This window comes from Solanum stenotomum, chromosome 9, assembly GCF_019186545.1.
Source record: "Solanum stenotomum isolate F172 chromosome 9, ASM1918654v1, whole genome shotgun sequence".
Taxonomy (NCBI): domain Eukaryota; kingdom Viridiplantae; phylum Streptophyta; class Magnoliopsida; order Solanales; family Solanaceae; genus Solanum; species Solanum stenotomum.
Genome location: NC_064290.1, coordinates 48,098,731 through 48,119,018, shown reverse-complemented (window position 1 = coordinate 48,119,018; position 20,288 = coordinate 48,098,731). Strand labels below are relative to the sequence as shown.

The 20,288-nt window shown below is 34.1% G+C and overlaps 3 protein-coding genes and 1 pseudogene across 5 annotated transcripts in view; 3 read left to right on the top strand and 1 right to left on the bottom strand.

The window, feature by feature from the left end:
* LOC125875760 (probable serine/threonine-protein kinase At1g54610) overlaps positions 1-20,288 on the top strand; it is an 81,434-nt gene that overhangs the window by 2,414 nt on the left and 58,732 nt on the right. The window lies entirely within an intron of this gene.
* LOC125876036 (probable serine/threonine-protein kinase At1g54610) lies at positions 1,009-1,927 on the top strand (annotated as a pseudogene).
* Positions 8,222-9,730, bottom strand: LOC125875769 (10 kDa chaperonin, mitochondrial-like). Its single transcript, XM_049556803.1, has 3 exons — positions 9,508-9,730; positions 8,522-8,661; positions 8,222-8,432 (listed from the first exon to the last, which is right to left on the bottom strand). The coding sequence occupies exons 1-3, from the start codon at positions 9,610-9,612 to the stop codon at positions 8,384-8,386; spliced, it is 294 nt and encodes a 97-aa protein (XP_049412760.1). The 5' UTR covers positions 9,613-9,730; the 3' UTR covers positions 8,222-8,383.
* LOC125875761 (protein trichome birefringence-like 14) lies at positions 11,783-19,042 on the top strand. 2 transcript variants are annotated; one of them, XM_049556794.1, is made up of 5 exons: positions 11,783-11,893; positions 13,118-13,454; positions 14,621-14,824; positions 17,215-17,410; positions 17,710-19,042. In XM_049556794.1, the coding sequence occupies exons 2-5, from the start codon at positions 13,298-13,300 to the stop codon at positions 18,545-18,547; spliced, it is 1,395 nt and encodes a 464-aa protein (XP_049412751.1). In that variant the 5' UTR covers positions 11,783-11,893; positions 13,118-13,297; the 3' UTR covers positions 18,548-19,042. The 2 variants fall into 2 exon arrangements, with proteins under 2 accessions (XP_049412751.1, XP_049412752.1); XM_049556795.1 differs by having other exon boundaries at positions 11,784-11,893; positions 13,198-13,454.

Sequence of the window (20,288 nt, the reverse complement as noted above, 5' to 3'; positions counted from 1 at the left end):
ACTTTCTATGCCTCAGATACAATGATACAGTTATGCCTAACTATTTACCAGGACTGTTGATCAGTAAGAGATTTTTGGTTGGAAATCCTTCTTGATTTTAGACTTTCTATATGAAATGTGTAATCTCATACAGTTAGCTTTTCTTGAAGTGCTCAATATTAAGTTGGTCTGGAAGTTGTTTTCATAAGTTTGTTTCTTTAAATCGTGGAACGCGATCTGCTGTCATACTTTGATTTTGTATACCCATTCCCTTTAATTTCTCGTTCATTTATGCATCCCAGTAACTTGTAGCTCGACCCCTTCGGCTGCTTTTCATAGTGTATATCTGTTGTGATAAATATTAAAAATTCATCAGCAACATCCTTCTATAGTTTAAGCATTGCTGTCATCGTAAAACACTACTACTAACTATATATATAATGGAAAGGTGAAAGCAGCATCCTGCACTGCCATGCTGCAACAAGTACTTAGACTTCACAAAAGTTGCCAATTTGTAACATCTTTGATCTGACCGTCTGTGCATCAGATTGAATCTTTAACTTGATGCAATTGGTACAGAAAGAATGAAGCAAACATATAGAATCTTTAACTTGATGCAATTGGCAATATAGAGTATGATGTTGTACCGACCAACTTAATATCGGAAACCATTTGTCAAGAGAATATTTTCAGAAAAATACTTGTTTTTCTACACAAATATATTTCTCAAAAATTCTTTTCAGCCTACCAAATACAGTGCATCTTAAGTGTACTCATCTAAGAAGTTCCTATACCAAACAAAACTCAGGTTTTGGTGAGCTACTATATAGAACCTTCTGTCTCTTTCACTAAATTATTCTTATTAGTATTATATTTGTACCAAATTGATGATTTCTAGGAAACTTCTTTGTTTACAAAGCGAACCATTATTGCTTTATGAAGTCAACTATCTACGAATGTTTGTTTTCTTGGTATCTAACCAAATCTTTAGGAAACTAGTTTTTTAAATTGGTTTTCATTTTGGAAACTATGGATTTCAGATGCAGTAGAATATTTTCAACTATCCGAGATGAATCAGATGAAGGAACAAAAGCTTCAGATGGAGTTGAGACATTTACGGCAGAAGAAATCTTTCATGCCAGGAGACGGAAACCGAATCCAAGACTCAGCAGAGGAGTACCAAAAGGCATTAAATGTGAACTAGTTTCTGCTGGATGGCCTAATTGGCTTGTTGCAGCAGCTGGTAATGCTTTAAATGGATGGCTTCCAAGAAGAGCTGATACTTTTGAGTTTGTAGATTTGATTGGCCAGGGAGCTTACAGTAATGCATACAAGGCTCGAGATACTGTGCTTAATAAGGTTGTTGCTCTGAAGAAAGTTCGTTTGGACAATCTTGATCCTGAGAGTGTCATGTTTATGGCGAGAGAGATCATCATATTGAGAAGGCTTGGTGATCACCCGAGTGTTATCAAATTGGCCTTGAAAATGTACCTTATTTTTGATTGTATGGAATATGATCTCAAGGGAATTCAAACACAAAGGTGTCAAGTTTTCTGAACCTGATATCAAATGTTACATGAACCAGCTGCTTAAAGGGCTAAATCACTGCCATAGGCGTGGTATCTTGCATCGAGATATAAAGACTTCTAACCTGTTAGTTAACAAAGAAGGTATCCTGAAAATTGCAGATTTTGGGTTGTCAACATTTTTTTATCCAGAACAATGCATTCCCTTAACTAACAAAGTTGTGACTCTCTGGTATCGGCCACCGGAACTTTTGCTTGGATCAAATTGTTATGGAGTTGGAGTTGATTTATGGGGTGTTGGTTGTGTACTTGGTGAACTATTTACTGGCAAGCCAATCATGCCTGGTAGAACTGAAGTTGAGCAACTGCATAGTCTTCAAGCTCTGTGGTTCTCCATCTGATGATTTTTGGCAAAAATCCAAATTTCCTACTGCACAGATATTTAAGCCAATAGAGCCTTATAGAAGGAATTTTGAGGCGACCTTTCATGATGTTCCTGCTGCTGCTGTAAGACTAATGGACACTTCACTTTCCATAGAAGCTGAATATAGAGGGACTGCAGCTCTTGCTCTTAAGAGTGAGTTTTTCACAACAGAACCATTTGCTTGTGATACCTCAAGTTTGCCACAGTGTCCCCCCTGCAGAAAGATCAATGCACAATTTTATGCAAAAAAGACAGAAATCAGGGGGAGAAGGGACCGAAAGTATGTACGCAATAGGATAAGGGAAATTCAACTAGCTGAAGCTAATGCACAATTGGAGAGTAACATGTTCAGAAGACAACTCCTTACCCAATCAAAAGGCCAGAGTAGGCTTGATGAAAAAAATGAATATGTATCAGGAGGTGTTCTAAAAGAAGGAACAAACGCTACTGCATTTTTTCAGTTGTCCAGCAGAAAAGAGGGCTCAGAGAATTATACTCAGAGAGAGATGAGGAAAGAACCAATTCATGATGACCATGATAGCAAGGGAAAGAAGAAGTGGTCAGGTCCACTACCTGCTCCATCAAACAAAATGCAGGATTTAATCCGAGAACATGCTGTCATGATCCTCAGAGCTGTTACGCGTGTAAGGCTTGAGAAGGGATCAACAGCTAAAGGAAATGACAATGACTCTAAGGGAAAGACGAATCGTTCTTTAGATCCATCAACATCGAGTAAGGACCAAATATCTACTCTTTTACCTGCCAAATGGACCAATATGCAGGGATTACCAAATATCCTACAAGATGCACAATGCGTGATGTCTGAAAAGGAAAAAATGGTGGAAGGGGAAGGCAATAACTCCAAGGTAGTGAAGAACCAACTTATTGAACAATTGTTGCCTCCTGCAGAATCAGATGGCCATGATTTACTGGAAGACAACCAATATTTTGGTCCACTTCCATCTGCATTAAAACCAATGGATGTGGATAGAATACTTAGAGCGCACGACCAACAGATCCAAGAATCTGTTGAACGTGCCAAGCAACACAACAAAACTAGCTAAAGCTCGGTTTTGTGGCATGAAAACAACAATGAAAACCAACATAAGCTGCTTGGATATTCACTCTTTTCTACAGAGAAGAAGTAAGGAAGGTAAAGGTTTGCAAACCATTAAACTCTGTACTAATAACAATCATATATCATATATATATATATATATATATATATATATACTAGTTTTTCGACACGTGCGTTGCACGTGATTACCAATTCAGAAAATATATGTTATAGTAAATAGTATTTTTGTTATCTAACCAGATGTGTTTGCACGTGTATTTCACGTTAAACTGTTCGGATGTCATATGAACATGTGAAGATAACAACTACATTTTATTTTTTAGAACTAATTTTTGAATATTAATTTTTTATTTTATAAGTTATAACATAATCAATGACGTTTTTGTTGTTGGCTCTCATATTTGACTTCTCGATTGACTGTGTAAATAAATCAAAGCTTCAAAGCTAGTTACCAGACCGTTCATAGTTAACTAAGAAATGTTTCTTTTTTTTTTTACCAGAAAAACTAAAAACTAAAATTAAAAAATATATTTTATCTGTGAAATCATACATATAATCACCTGTTTATCTTACACCCAACAAGGATGTAGTTCATATAATCACCTGTTTATCTTACACCTAACAAGGATGTAGTTCATATACTTGTAAATAATTTTTAATTTATTCAATCAAGCATGATTTGTCCAAGGAAAAATATCAACATCGTGTTATCACATATATAGGGGCGGTATAATAATATGAAAAATTATTGGTCAAAAGTTAAGATAAAAAAGATGAAAGATAGAAATAGTTAACAGGGGCGGCTCAACGCAATCGGAGGCCTAAAGCAAAATTTCAACTAGAAGCCTAAAATCTAAATAAACTTCATATGCATTAATTTTTTTTAAAAAAAAAAACTTACATTTTTAAATGCAAAGTATACTTAATATTTTTTTAATAAATGATTTATTCGATTTCTTTTACAATTATTAGCTTTAGATAAGATTTTATCAATTCAACGTTGAAAAACATTTCTTACTCGGGCAATTATTATATGAATTGTTAACATAGAATTTGATTCAAGAAGTTGATAATTTTGTATACCCCACATTTTACTATACTTGTTGTAATGCTTGAAAATCTATGAAGAAATAGAAAAAGAATTTACTATTCACTCAACACTTTTCGACTATTGATTTATATTTTTGATAGAATATTACTCTAACTTATCAAAAATTTAAAGAAGAGAGTGTAAAAGGAGTTAAAAGAATAAAATAATGTGAATATTAGTGTAAGAAAATAAAACAATTTTTCTTGATTTCTTCTATTTAAATGGGATTAAAGAGAATAATATATATATATATATATATATATATATATATTTTTTTTTTTTTAAATATATATATTATCATAAATAATCAATCTTTTTCTATAAAAAATTAACACATAATTTATTATTGGTAAAAAATTGAGGCCCCCTAAAATTGGGGGCCTAAGGCCAATGCCTTATTCAAATAAGCATAGAGCCGGCCCTGATAGTTAATACAATAACTATGAGAATTCATAATCATATAACTAAAGAACAAGGTTCATCCGTCAACAACTCCGAGAAAAAAAAAACAAGGCAAATCACTCAAACATTAAAGATCATTATCAAAAGGGGAGGTAAAGACAACCGTATTTTGACAATAATAATGATGGTGTGTTCCTTCATAAATTGTTAAAAAATAAGAGAGAAAGTGAAGGTACAAAATACAACGTAGAGACACCTGAGAAATATTGAGTGAAGGGAAAGGACAGATGCGTTTCATGTAATCCTCAAGATAAAATTGCTCTTCTTTTTGCTTAATTATTCTATTGTTGGTAGAACATTGAAGCATATCATCAAAGGGGAGTTAACACCACAACCATGCACTTTGTAAGCTACAAACGAACCACTATTACCAACTGAATTAATTTTGATATGATAAAATTATTGCATAAAATGCAGTACCAGGTTGTCACGCAACTAATGGCACAAGTAATACACCAACAAAAATGTACATTTTCTATTTTCACCAAAAAGAAATCTTTCTTTCCACTCACAACTCGACAGTAATCAGCATATACTAAGAGCAAAGGCATCACTTACAGCCTTATTCAAACTCACTCAACAACAATAAATCACACGAATTTTTTTAAAATGCAAGAAGAAGAAGAGTAGAAGATTACAAAAAAATTGTGGTTGAAAAAAATGAGAAGAAGCCTCTCTATTTATAGTCAATAAAGAGTGGTATGACCAAGTATTTTTTGTGTCTTACCTGAAAAGTCATGACCTTTTGAGAAGTCACAACCCTTTGAAAAAGTCACAACCCATCGAAAAATCACAACCCTTCGAAAAAAGTCACAACTTATCAGAAAAATCACAACTCATCCAAAAAGTCACAACCTAAGTTAGGAATATTATAGTAATTTAACATTCAAGTTAGGAGTTCATACTTTTAAGGTAATATAGATATAGATATATTTGCATTAACAAAAATATTTATCCCATAAAAATTAGCTATTAAATAAATAATAAAAATTAAACGAATACAAACTTCACATGGTGTTATTACAAGTCATATGATCTTTTTCTTGTCAAAAACATTGAAATATTAAGAAATAATAAATCAGTAAAATAAAAGTGCAATGTTTATATAGTAATAACTATTTTGAAGAACTTTATGACAATCTAAATCACATAAGTAGCATTGATAAATAAAGTCATTCTTCTGTCTTGAGCATCAAAAAGACAAATCGTGATAATTCTCTAACTCTTGAGAAGTTTAATAGTTTAGGAAAAAGATATTTAGAAGCATTTATCTACATCACAAGAAAAATTGTTAAAAAAAAAACAAATGAATTTAGACTACATCATGTAAACTTCATATATTGGAACATTACATACTAATGTATATATTAAGTAAAAATAAGAATTATTATATCATCAGAATTATTTTAGTAAAAATAAGAATTATTATATCATCAGAATTATTTTTCTCAAGCCAGGTTAAGAAATATACTCTCTTAAGATAGACCAATTTACTTCATCAGAATAGTTGTACCTCATATTCCGTTAAACTTCGAACTCACTCAAAGACAATAAATCACACGAAAATTTTAAAAATGAAAGAAGAAGAAGAGTAAAAGATTAAAAAAATTGTGGTTGAAAAATGAGAGGAAACCCCTCTATATATAGTCAACAAAGGATAGTATGAACAAACATTTTTTGTGTTTTATCTGAAAAGTCATGACCTTTTCGAGAAGTCACAACCCCTTGGAAAAGTCACACCTTATTGACAAGTCACAACTCTTTGGAAAAGTCACAACTCATCGAAAAATCACAACGCTTTGAAAATAGTCACAGCTTATCGAAAAAGTCACAACTCATCGAATAATCACAACCCTTTGAAAAAAGTCACAACTCATCGAAAAAGTCACAACCTAAGTTAGGGATATTATAGTAATTTAACATTCAAGTTAGGAGTTCATGCTTTTAAGGTAATATATAGATATAAAAGAGAACCTTAGGCCCGCTTACGTTGCGCCACCACAAACCAGAATTCCCTTTTAATTTATTTATTTACAAAATTAGCCTTCCCTTTCATGAAAAGTTGTGACTTTAATGAAAAGTTGTGCCTTTAATGAAGAATTGTGACTTTTATGAAAAATTATGACTTTAATGAAGGGTTGCGACTTTTATGAAAAGTTATAACTTTTATAAAAGGTTATAACCTTTCTGAAGGGCTGCAACCTTTTCAAATAGTTATAACCTTTCTAATAAGGCACAATTAGGGGTGTTCACGGTTTGGTTTGGGTTGATTATTGGTCAAAATCAAAACCAAACCAACTTAATCGGTTTTAAAATTATCAAAACCAAACCAAACCAAATATAATATACATTTATCGGTTTGGTTGTTTTCGGTTTTGGTTTGGTTTGGTTCGGTTATTCGGTTATTAACCATACATAAAAGTAAAAGAAACAATTCATTCAAAACGTGAAAAAAGTGACAACAATCCATTCAAACAAAAAAATAGTTAGAATGACTGGCATTACAGAACTTTCGATCATTGAATTTACTGAATAAAACTTCAAAATTTACTATTTTGGCATAGAAGGAAGAGACAATGACATTTTCAGTCCCACAAAGAATTTCCATAGACACTCATATACATGAAACCAATAAGAAAAATGTTCTCACCTTGGACATTTTTTCTTTCATAAGTAAATTATAAATAAATTTTGATGAAACATATATAAAATCTTTAAAATTGTTTATGAATATAATATATTATGTATGTATAATAATAAAATTTATGTATATAACTTGTTGGTTCGGTTTGATTATTTCTTCGATTTTTTTTGAACAAAATCATAATCAAACCAAATACTATCGATTCTTAACAATCTAAAACCAAACCAAACCAAAACCCAAATTAAATCGGTTTGATTTGGTTTTTCGGTTTGGATCGGTTTGTATCCAAACCATGAACACCCCTAGGCACAATAAACATTTATTCACACTACCCTTTGTTGTCTATAAATAGAGGGATTTCCTCTCATTTTAACACAACGGAAATTCTGAACCTCCTCCTCTTTTTTTTTTTTTTTGATGACCCTCCTTCTCCTCTTCTTCTTCTTCACAATTAAATATTTGCATACTTTGCTCATGTTGAGTGACTCACCGACACTATTGCTTATGTTACAGATCCTGATATGTATTTTTACAATCATTAATTTATAATTTATGCTTAAGTTATTAATGCTAAATGATAAGATATAATAATTTTCATTTTCCTTTACATTATTAATGTTTGTTACTACTTAATCTTGTATGTAAGATACTATAGTGTTTTAGTTTAATGTCAGATAGGTTTTAAATATTATTTTATAAATTCTGTGATAATTTTACTAGTAGTATTATAATTGTCTAGCATGTAGACATTTTAATCACAGGCTGCACCATATTAATACTAACAGCCACAGCCACAGCCACAGCCACCTAGCTAACAGACGCCAATATTTAATCAAATAGCAATAGCTTCATAAAGGCGCAGGCAGACCATAAAAAAAACAACTATAATAGCCTTAACAATGAGCTGGATTCAGAAGCTAAAGGCAGAAAATAGTGTCATCATTTTTCAATTGATCACCCTTGGCATTTTCCATAAAACATAATGTGTTAAGCCACAATCTCCTCAATTGCACAATACTAAAAGAACAGTTATTCAACTATCATTGCATTAGATATCAAACACATTGTCAACAATTCAACGATTCGAATGCTTAAACCAAAAACATCCTTGAAATTAACCTCCCCAACCCCCTTAAATAAACCTCAACAGCGTGAATGAAAACTCAAACGTTATAGATGCTTAGTCGTGCAGTGTCCCCAAAATGTCTTCATCCCGGTACAAATGAAACCTGCCACAAGATCATCAAGAAAGTTTAGAAAATGAATAATGCTTTAAGCTTTTAGAGCAATACAAGGACAGATGACAAAGTGCACTCACTCTTTCTCCCCCAACTTGACTTGAGTACCACCGTACTCGGGCAACAAGACGGTGTCACCTTCCTTGACAGCAGTAGGGATTAAGTTCCCTGTCTTGTCATGAAGTCCTGGCCCAACAGCCACCACTTTCCCGGAATTCAGCTGAAATTCACAAGACTGACTTGATTAAAACTTGAAAACACAAACACCAAACGATCAAAATCTTAGCTAAATTGGGTTTACATATCTAACATAATACAACGCTAACAACAACTCAACCAATCAACTAAGTCTCAACCGACATTGAATATACAAACACCAAAACATCTCAAAGACAACTCAATCAAAGACAAGTTAAAATCACTTATGTAAATATTCAACATCAGTCAAATTGCTCAACAAATTCTACAGGTCCTCCAAAATTTAGCACTTACAATACCCCAAAATATTCCCAAGCGCAATACTTTGAGTTCTGAGCTCAGCTATGTGAACACTTAATTTTTTTCTGCCCAACTCGAACCCATCTCATTCTGATACTTGAGAAATGAGAAGTCTTTCAAAACTACATGATTTTGTCGGCCTATCAAATGAATAAACAAATAATGTTGCCGGATATATCCAAAGTAGTTCCAAATACTTCTTTGTAGAGGTTTCTCAAACTACATGTCGTCTAACAGAATCTCCAAACAAATTATATTCCCAAACAAACTATATGTTCTCTAAATTCACAAGACCAGCTTGAATAAACACCAAAAGATCTCAGCTAAAATCGGAATGCATATCCAAGACAATAAAACAATCAAATGTGTCTCAATCAAAGACAAATTAATATATGTTCAGCTTAAGATGGACCCATATCAGTCAAATGCTCAACAAACTCTAAAATTTAGCACTTAGAATAAACCCGATCAAAAGAAAACAACAACAAGACTGTGATGAATCTAACTGAGACCCATTTACCAATTTTAATCGAACATTCAACAAATTACAGTTTTCTAAGTTACTGACCTTAGAGGATTTCTCAGGGAGAAGAATACCGGCACTTGTTTTAGCAGGAGCTGTAATTTTCTCAATCAAAATCCTGTTAAGTGTTGGGATCAAACGTTTCGCCATGGCTACTGCTGCTGCTGCTTGAACAAGAAGAATTTGCTTTTCTGCTGTGTGGTGTGTGGGGGGGAGAAGAGAGATCGTTGAACTGGGATTTTATAAATGCACAGAAATTCAAGATTTGAGCAGAAGGTTTTAGTTTTAGGGGTTTAGGGTTTTAAAGTCCATTTACACCTTTTTCTGTTATTGGGCCTTATCATGTGGCCCAGTTTTATATTTTTTTGTTAAATTTTGACCAACTACTATCTATTTTAATTGGAAAAATCACAAAAATCTCACATTTTATTTTACTTATCACCATTATCCCCTATAAGTTTTACAAATCTCCAAAATCTCTCATTTTGCGCATCAAATTAGTATATCTCGTGCATTAGATTAATGTATCTCGCGCATCAGATTAGTGTATCTCACGCATTAGATTAGTGTATCATGTATAAAATGTACATAAGATTAGTGTATCATGTATAAAATGTAATGTATCTTACTTAATCATGAATGTATCTCGCGCATCATATTAATGTATCAGCGCTTATATTATTGTATCCGTTTGAGGGATTTCTGTAATTATAAACTTTTACGGGATAGATTGTAATTTTGCCTTAAAAGTATGTGATTTATGTAATTTTCCCATTTTAATTTGTATAGCTAAATAGATGGAAAGAAATTTTATTCGTCGGCTCAAACAAGTGAGAAAGATCCTTTCTATTTTATTAGTCAAGTGTGCTAGCTATAATCATAAAACAACACTAATGAGTAAGAAAGGGAATGCGCTAAGGCGCAACGACTTTCGCGTAGCTGATGCACCCCTGCTTCTTGCTTTTGAACTAGAGCTTGTTGGGTAGTGAAGTGGTCCGTGAAGGTTAAATAAAACTTGTATTAAGTAAGCAGAGTAGTCAAGTCAAAAAGCAAGGAGCGATTTTTGTTCGATCAATGGAACCAATCATACTTTCATTGTTGTGTACAAACTTTTTTGTTCCAATTCATCTTAGCTTATTTAACGATTGAACAATTATTAGTTATTCTCTTCAAACTTAATTATCATCATTTGTGTTTTCTGAAGTCCTTGAAGCATTTCACTTTTCATCATGATATAGTTAATGCATAATACATAAATGTGTCAACTCTATAGAATCAGTTGATTTTGATAAACGACACTTAATCAAAAAGGAAAGGAATCAAGCATATAGCACAAAAAAGAAGGCTCTGAAGAAACCTCGTCCCAATGTTTCAGGATCTCTCTCTCCAGAAGACATGCAATGATTCTAGGGGTCGAGTAAAAGAACATGCCAGAAGACATGCAATGATTCTGGGGGTCGAGTAGAAGAACATGTATGACATCTTCAAAATTCTACCGATTGTTCTTGGTTGTGTAATCGATCTCAGTCAATTAAGGGACTCTCATTGTTCGATAAGTTCGTATCTCAAGGCTAAAAAAATATCTTTGTTGTTTAGTCTGTGTGGTCTTGAATTTATTGTTCTAATTTTCTATGCGAATCTTTGTATCTCCGTTGACAGTGATGAGATGGAAACCCTAATAATGGGAAATTGTATTATTGTGAATGAACTGTTGTTTGAAGATGTTTTTGGTACTAAATTCTCTGGTGTGATTCCGTATATAAATGGAGTTTGGCCTGATGATTTTGAAGTCTCTTTGGAAAGTGCTAAGATTGCCGTGGCTGAACCAGATTCTGACCTATTTGATTTTGGGCCTCTATCCCTTTAGGTGTCTAATAAATTAGAGACTTAATTGAAATGTCCAAATAATATTTTGAACACTTTTAAAAGACCATTTATATATATATATATATATATTTGATACTAGGTAAATTGCTCGTGCTTCGCGCGGTAGTAAATTATGTCAATAATCTACTTCTGAACATTTGATAATATAAGTGTTTTCGAGTGGGTATAACCCTATGATAAATTGTCAAGAATATATTATCCAAAGATGAAATGAAATATTTTATGCTCAGTCAAATACCACTGAACAAACTAAAATAAAGAGAGTAACCCTCACTTTCCATATATCTACCAAAACACCCTTGTCCATTACTTTCTCGTATTGGCTAACCAAAAAGCTTTACAATCGTCTCAATCACACCAGATTTCTTCTCTCTACTCTTTATATCAATTTGTCGGCCAAAGCCCCATTGTTCTGGCCTGACCCCAACCGACCCGACCCGACAATTCTCCATACGTATATATCTGCATTTCACACCGATCTATCAAATAGTAGACAATGTGAACGGAGAAAGTCAGGGGGATCTATCAGCATTGTTCAAAAAAGGTGATTTTTTAATACTTTTTATGATTTATATCTTCATGGCTGTTTATTTAATTGTTGATTGAATTGATTTTGTTATAGATGAAACTGAAAAGGGATTAAAGTTTGTATTTTTTTAAAATAAAGATTTGGTATCAAAATGCTGTGTTAATTTCGCTATAATGTTGTCATTTTGGGACTTTTATTGAGCCAAGGGTGTATTACACCCACCCCACTTGTGGATTGTTGCTGCCATGTTGGGAGTAGCTTAGGGATAGGAATCAGTCAAATGGGTTTTCTTTACTTATTTTTATTTTTGTTGTTTTCAGTTATGTTTTAGTCTGCTCCTAATTTATATAATGCTCTTGCTGGTAATTAAGATATTTCTTCTCTTGTTTTTTTTTTTTTTTGTAATTGAATTGATTTTGTTATAGAAGAAGTTAAAAAAGGATTAAAGTTTATATTTTTACTAATAAAGAATTGTGAAATAAAGGACAAAACTTGATTTGGATATGTTGTTTTCTTGTGTTTAGTTATGGAATTGGTGCTTTCTTTTGGCTGTAATGTTGCCATTTGAGACTATCTTTCGGAAAGTTAGCTTTAGGATAGGAATCTGTCAAATGGGCTTTCTTTATGTTTGTTCTTTTCTGTTAATGTTTTAGTCTACCCCTAGTTTATATAATGCTCTTCCTGTAACATAGTTGATTCATCAGCAAATATGTTCATTTTCATGATACTTCTGCCTAAGAAATGTTGAGTCACCAGCAAATGGTTTCATAGCATAAAAAGATTAATACCAAAGTGTGTATTCAAGATTGAAGAAGTACCATAATGTGGTTGTGGCCTTGTGACAGTTCACAAAAGTTATATAGTTTCTTCCAGAATCAAAGAGAAAATTCTAGGAGACAACACAAGAAGATAATGACCACTTTGAAATGCTCGATGCAACATATGATATGAATAAATTGACATCGTGAACTATTAAGCTGAATTCTCATGAATAACTTGAGAGGCGAGATGTAAATAATGTTTTACATTGAAACGACTAATTCTTAGATTCCTGTGACTGTATACATGGCTCCCGCCTCTCGTATCCCTTTCGTTGTCGTCGTTTTAGAGGTTCAAAGAGTTGATAGAAGTTCTGTTAAATTTGAATATTTTCAACATTTTTGTCTGATTTAATAAAGTACATTGTATTTGAGTGCTTGAGTAGTTATCTTGACATGGTTCTTTTTTATTTTTTTTAAGCTTCTATCATTTAATTTCAAGAGCCCAGACCTGTGAAAGTTGTGGCTAAAATCTTGATGGTGGTTGTCTGAATGTCCCAGATGTCCTTCACTTCATCCATGTACAGAAGCTCATTTGTGTTGTAGCGGAAGAACAGCAGCAACTCACAAGTATATCTCTACTTGGAGTGTGCATTGAAAAATGAAAGGTGGAAATGCTGGTAGATTTTTGGGAGGACAGTTCTCCTTCTTCCTGTCTGCTCTCTTATTTACAACCATATTTCTTTGGTCCTGGGAGAAGAATCCACTTCTTACTAACTTACTGTCAGCACAAGATCAGTTCATAATGCAGCCCTCAGGTTTGTACTTGATTGAAAACTTGTGAGTATTAATAACATGTCAAAGTTGTATATTTCATGATTAATCTTTTTGCATGCTTGTCAGAAAAAGATATTACACTAAAGACAAAGAAGATAATATGAACTTAAAAGTCAAGATATCTTGTATTTTCTTCTAGTCACCTTTTATCTTTTCTTGCACCTATAGGTCTGTATCAAAAATCAAGCATTTAACCATACTCTTAGTTATGTCTTATTCGTATGGGACGCTTTGATGGGAGGATATTTTTGCAGTCGTCTTGTGATAATTAGAATAGTAACTGGCCTTTTCCTTATCCAATGAATAATCAAAGAAAGTATTAGAAAATAACCTTGCTTGTTCTAATTGACAACTAACGATCCACTCCCACCTTGATCGTGTAATTCTGTATCCTGATAATCCCTCATTCCCCTCCAATTTAATATATTTGACTTAAATAAGACACCATGATAGGAGAGGGCAATGATTAGATGGAATACTCACGTTGAAGCTTCATTCCTTCATGTATGTCATTGATATACTGTTATTAACGAATTATGCGGGACCAGTGCACAGTTGAGCTTAGTAGTTAGTACCATAACTAATTATGGTACTTAGCCTCTCATTTCCTCGGACAATCTTTTGCTCAGCTTTTCCAACGAAGATATGATGGATTGATCACAGCTTCATGCCTATCTGATCATTTTGATAGATATTTTTAATTAGCATATTTGCCTATTCTTCTGGGACAGCATACTTGCCAGAATTGAGTTGATTTTTCCCCCTTAACTCCAATTTGGACGTCTTCATTCCAAAAAAATGAAGTGCCTATTATTGGTTCTAATTAAGTAACCGCGATAAAGAAAATTAGTTATATGAGAGAAGAAACTAAAAGAAAATTAGTGCAACAAATACAACTTTGCCAAGGAACAATTCTTTTTAAACTTGTGAAAGTTTATGTCTTTGGACTTACCTTTGCTGTTTCTGAAGCTATAATCTGTGTGACTTTATTTAACTCTCTTTTCCTCTTATTTAGTGTTTATAGCACTATTATGTGATGCTATGTAGCTGTGGCTTATACCCGTATCAGTAAAGCAGTGATCAGTAAATTATTTTTGGAGTAATCTTCGTTTTTTCTATTCTTATTGTTTTGTATCTCTTATTGTAGAGATTTCAGTGGATGAATCTGCAGTATCATTGAGATCAAACAAACAAATAGTGGATGAGCATTCCAATTCACAAATAGCAGAAGGAAGAATAGAGGAAAATAGATTGGAAGTATCTGATAGTTTTGTTAAGAATGTCACAGTTTCTCCTTCCACTAGAAGGAAAGATGATAAAAAAATTATGACTTCCCAATTAGAGAGAAGAGGTAATGTTTCTGTTTGTTTTTCATTATATTCAAAATTGATATGGTAGACTTTTCGCTTTTCTCTTCAAGAGTTGGCCCTTTCCTATTTTTTTGCCTTGATGAATTGTTATAAAGCACATTGCCAGCTTAGAAAATATTTTAAAGAGCTGATTACGTTTGGACTAATCTGTTAAATGTTTTGCAAGAATTCAATATCTTCTTTTGCTGGATCAGTATTACCATATTATGAGATCAATGAAGGATCAATTACAAGAAGAAAACCTTTTTAGGAAAAGAAAAGGGGAGATGCAAGGCACATATTAAGTTGAGAGGAAGAGATATAAGTTCTGTTTTAACATAAGAAGTGCAGATATGTTCTGACCGACAATAGTTATAATTTGAAACAAATTAATTCTATTTTAAACCAATTGTACCAAAGATTGCCCAAAATACTTTTCGCTTTTAAGCATTACTAAAACCACAAGTCCACAACAATGGAAAAAAAGAACTGATCCCAAAATGATCACTTGTACCATGAGAACAGTTCATGTTTCTGTCAAAGTAAATACACAATAGCAGAATTGTGGACACCTCAAGGGTGGAATTTTGTGTTTAGGAGACACCTCAATGATTGGGAAATACCAAGAGTAACAAAATTCTTCAGCACCATTGACCAATTCAGTGGTTTGAAGGCTGGACAAGACATCCTACCGTGGCAGGGAAATAGTAACGGGACTTTTAAAGTAAATGCAGCCTATAGGAAGATGAACCAACCAAACCAGCAGATACTTCGATGGCCTTGGAAACACATTTGGAAAGCCAAAATCCCACACAAAGTAGCTTGCTTTGTCTGGTTATTGGCTAAGGAAGTAGTGCTGACACAAGATAACTTGATGAAAAAGGGGATCCCTTTATGTTCGAGATGTTTTTTTCGTGGGGAAACTGCAGAAACAGTGGTTCATCTATTTATACATTGCAAGGTCACAAGTCAACTATGGAGATAATTCCTATGTCTCAAAAACATATCTTGGTCCATGCCAGGGAAAATCACAGAAGCATTACACAGTTGGGAAGAAGCAGGAGTTCACGCTAAAAACAGAAACAACTGGAGAATTGTACCTGCAGCTATATGGTGGACAATATGGATGGAGAGGAGCCTTAGAGTCTGAGAATATGGAGAATACTATAGAACAAGTCAAAATAAATTGTATTTTGACTTTATGTTTTTGGTGTAACCAGATATACTCTAATGACACTGTCTCTATCATTGATGTCTTAGACTCATTATAAGGATACGATAGTAGATTTTGAGTTCTTTCGTAAATATGGTTTCAGTACAACCCATGTAATGTGTTACAGAAATAGAAACAGTTACCTATGTCAAAAAAAAAGTAAATAAACCTCTTTATTACATCCTACCAGAGAAAAGGTGAGAGAAAATGTGAATGAGATTGCACCCAATGGTGTGGCCTAGTGGTCAATGAAGTGGAGGAGAACCATGAGCGCTCGGGTTTAAATCCCGGTGGGAGTAAAAAAGAAATCAGATGATTTCTTTCCATATGCCTAAGCCTAGCCTTGGTGGTAGAGTTACCGGTATCTGTGTTGGAGATGGAGGTAGCAAGTACACAGTGATCCATTGTGTTGATTATACATAATGTACCAATTAGGAGAAATTGCTGATTTTGTACCATTGCATCATAAAAGTTTATGTGCTTCAGCTGGTTAGTCCTAAATGGAGCCTGTCTAACCCAGGATAATCTTACCAGAAGGAATTTCTAACTAGCCAACAGATGCTACATGTGTTTTTCCAACACATAGATTATCCATCATTTGTCCATCCATTGCCCAACTGCAACATACATTTGGAACATGTTTCTAACTTGGACTGAGATGGACTATGCCACATACTGTCAGAGATGTTTATGAATCCTGGGCCATAGGGAAGTTGATAAAGCCATCAAGAACATCTGAATTGTGGTGCCTGCTTGCATTTTTGGTGTATTTAGACTGAAAGGAATCATTGATATTTTTGATGAAATATCAACTCTGAGAGGCTCCCTAAAAGCTGACATCTTCTCTCTTTTGTAATTTCTGCATCTTCTTGATGCCTTTTAATAATATTTCACTTTTTTCATTAAAAAAAACTGCTGAATTTCACCTTTGAATCTTTAACGTTCTTTCAGTTTGTTTTCGACCTATTATTCTTCTGACTTTTACAATCTATGAGATTTTTCAAGTTTAGTTCTGATATTGGCTTGAATATTTTTTATTTAAGGGGTGAGGAAAAATTCTTGCAAAATCTTTAGCTGTTGTACATCTGAGTTTTCTAATCTAATGGTTACATTTGACGTTTCATCTGAAAGACTAAATGATTGATACTGTATCCTCATTTTCCTGTTCTTTTTCTGCAGCTTGCAATTTTGCTAGAGGCAGGTGGATTGCAGAGAGAAGGCGACCATTATACTCTGGGTTTAAATGTAAGCAATGGTTATCAGACATGTGGGCTTGCAGACTGACCCAACGTACAGACTTTTCCTATGAGGGATATCGTTGGCAACCTGAAAATTGTGAGATGCCAGACTTTAATGGCTCAGAATTCTTGAGAAGGTATACATCAATTTTTTTCTTGATCATTGAAATTTTTGACTCAGGTGCAATAGAGAGAGGTGGGGAAGTATACGTCTCCAAAGTTTGAATTAGTTGCTAAGTTTGGATATCACCACACACTGATATTTAGAAGAGGCAGTTCTGCAGCCAACATTGGGGTCCCGCATGTGCTATGAGGTAGATAGGAAAAAACATAGTGAAAGGTGTTACAAAGAGATGAGATATTAAAAAGGCAAACCTGAACCAATTATTTTGAGCAGATATTAAAAAGGCAAACCCTTAATGTAACTTCATTTCAGAATGCAGGACAAAACAATTGCTTTTATTGGAGATTCACTTGGTAGACAGCAATTCCAGTCTCTCATGTGCATGGCTACCGGTGGTGAGGACCTGCGTGAAGTTGAAAATGTAGGATGGAAGTATGGCCTGGTCAAACCACGTGGAGCTATACGCCCTGATGGATGGGCTTATAGGTTTCCAAACACAAACACCACAATTTTGTATTACTGGTCAGCAAGTCTTTGCGGTATAGAGCCCTTCAATGTTACAGATCCTGCCACAAAGTCTGCCATGAACTTGGATCAACCTCCTGCTTTTCTGAGGAAATATCTTGATCAATTTGATGTTGTGGTGCTGAATACAGGTCATCACTGGAATAGAGGGAAGATTAACACAAATCGATGGGTGATGCATGTAAATGGAAAGCCTGTTGTAAACAGGAAGCTTGCAGAAATAGGAAATGCTAAAAACTTCACAGTTTATAGTATTGCCAGATGGCTTGATTCCCAAATTGCATCACGTCCACAGCTTAAGGGTTTCTTCCGGACCATATCACCCAGACATTTCTCCAATGGGGACTGGAATACTGGAGGTCGCTGTGACAATACTATTCCACTTACTAAAGGAAATGAAGTCCAGCAAGAGGAATCAAGTGATCCAGTTATTGGGGATGCTGTGAAGGGCACAAAGGTTAAGTTATTGGACATAACAGCTATTTCTGAACTAAGGGATGAGGGTCATATATCTCATTACAGTTTAAAAGCATCCGAAGGTATAAACGACTGCTTGCATTGGTGCCTACCCGGCATCCCTGACACATGGAACGAACTCCTGTATGCACAACTTCAGTGTTTATAAAATCTACTGAAAAAGCATGAAGCTCATCCAACTTGACCAATGTTGATGACCTGTCAGTCGTGTTTGGTCCAATTCAGCTTGCTCACTTGTGCATTATATAGTATTCTTTTTGTAAGTAGAGCTATTCATATACCAGGAAAGAGAAACAGCTATTCCCAAGTCAATCGGAGACAAAAAATAAGATGCAAATGCTATGGATTATATGGGCTACAATGCTTCATCTGCAGAGAATACTGAACCTGCTGCAGTACTTGAACGACGTCCATTACATTTTTGTGATTTTTTGTGAAAAGTTTCTTCCTCTGTAGGCTTATTCATCAGAATATTAGGGATTCTTAGTTTGAAGCTCTTTGTCCATAAGTTTTGGGATTTATACCAATTGCGTATATTCATTAATAGGTGTTCTTTAGAGATTTAGTCTCGATAGATTCAGTGTTGTAACAACATTATGATTTATTATTCATCAATACATGTTTATAGTACGTTGCTAAAGTATTTTTGGGCTTCCATTCAAGGCTTGTATTCTCCTTCTGACCTTCCAACACCGAGCATGTGTCAGACTCTATGCATCATGTTATCTTGTGTTGCTAATAAACAGTCATTACCCACTGGTATGTGCCACTTTTCTAATTGAATCTTATCTAATAAAGTTAGTTAGTGTTACAATCAACAAATATTGCTCAAGATTAGGGCTGGCAAAATGAGTTATAAATCTGGGTATCCATTCATTTTTACCCATTTAAAATGGGTTGGGTACCCAATGCTTTTAAAATGAGTCAAATATGAGTCCAACTCATAATACCCATTTAAAATATGGGTACTTAAATGGGTAAAATGGGTAAATAGAAAGGCTTATTCACTGTAAGAGAAAAAATAGGGCAGAAATTTGAAACCCACACAAACCAAAATTGCCTCAGCTTTTCATCGTCTTCCATCAACCAACATTGTCTCAGCTCCGGCGATTTCTCCGGTGAGACTCTCCTTCGTCTTTACTTCTGTCTCCGTCTCTATTTTCTCCCTTTCTATTTTTGTTGTTGTTGTTGTTGTTGTGGTACTCTGCTTTGCTGTTTTGATTGATTTGATGGTAGACTTTCTACCTGTTTCTTTTAGTTCAACTTTTAGATCTAGTTAGTGATGCATGTGTAAATACAACTTCTAGTCATGGGTACAACTACTTCTTAACCCTGCCTATCTGAGCATACTTGCTCCAAACCCAAATGAAGAAAGAGGGCTATGGTAGGTTGAAGGCCAAAGAAGTAGTTCCCTCAATAGTGTGAAATAGCTATGGATGATCCACAGAGACATAGTCTGTGAAAAGCTAAAGTAACTTTTGGTTCATTTCATATTCTTACCTTATTGATTGTGCTGCTATGAGTTGATTTTGTTATTTGTATGTATGGCTCATTGTTTATGATTTGTAAAATTAGGGTGATATGTCGATAGAAGGCAATGAAGAGTCTTGTGAACGAAGTACTGCAACTTCGTTGATACGAGCAAAAAGGAAAACATCTGTTGTTTGGGATTATTTTATTAGACTTAAGCCTAATTCTATTGACGGAAAGTATGAAGTTCAATGCATGATCTGTAAAAAAAAATTTGCAATGGGCCCTACATTTGGAACAACAAATCTAAAGCGTCATTTGGAGAAACATAACCCGGATAAGGCTAAAGAGGGTCAAAATGAGCCAATAGATCAAAAAACTTATCGAGAGAAAATGTCATTGGCTATATGTAGGCATAA

Coding starts and splice junctions, on each gene's coding strand:
- LOC125875769 (XM_049556803.1), bottom strand. CDS start 9,612: ATGGCGAAACGTTTGATCCCAACACTTAACAGGATTTTGATTGAGAAA. Junction 8,662..9,507: donor TCCCTGAGAAATCCTCTAAG/GTCAGTAACTTA, acceptor TGTGAATTTCAG/CTGAATTCCGGGAAAGTGGT. Junction 8,433..8,521: donor GTCAAGTTGGGGGAGAAAGA/GTGAGTGCACTT, acceptor ATCTTGTGGCAG/GTTTCATTTGTACCGGGATG.
- LOC125875761 (XM_049556794.1), top strand. CDS start 13,298: ATGAAAGGTGGAAATGCTGGTAGATTTTTGGGAGGACAGTTCTCCTTC. Junction 13,455..14,620: donor GTTCATAATGCAGCCCTCAG/GTTTGTACTTGA, acceptor CTCTTATTGTAG/AGATTTCAGTGGATGAATCT. Junction 17,411..17,709: donor GGCTCAGAATTCTTGAGAAG/GTATACATCAAT, acceptor ACTTCATTTCAG/AATGCAGGACAAAACAATTG.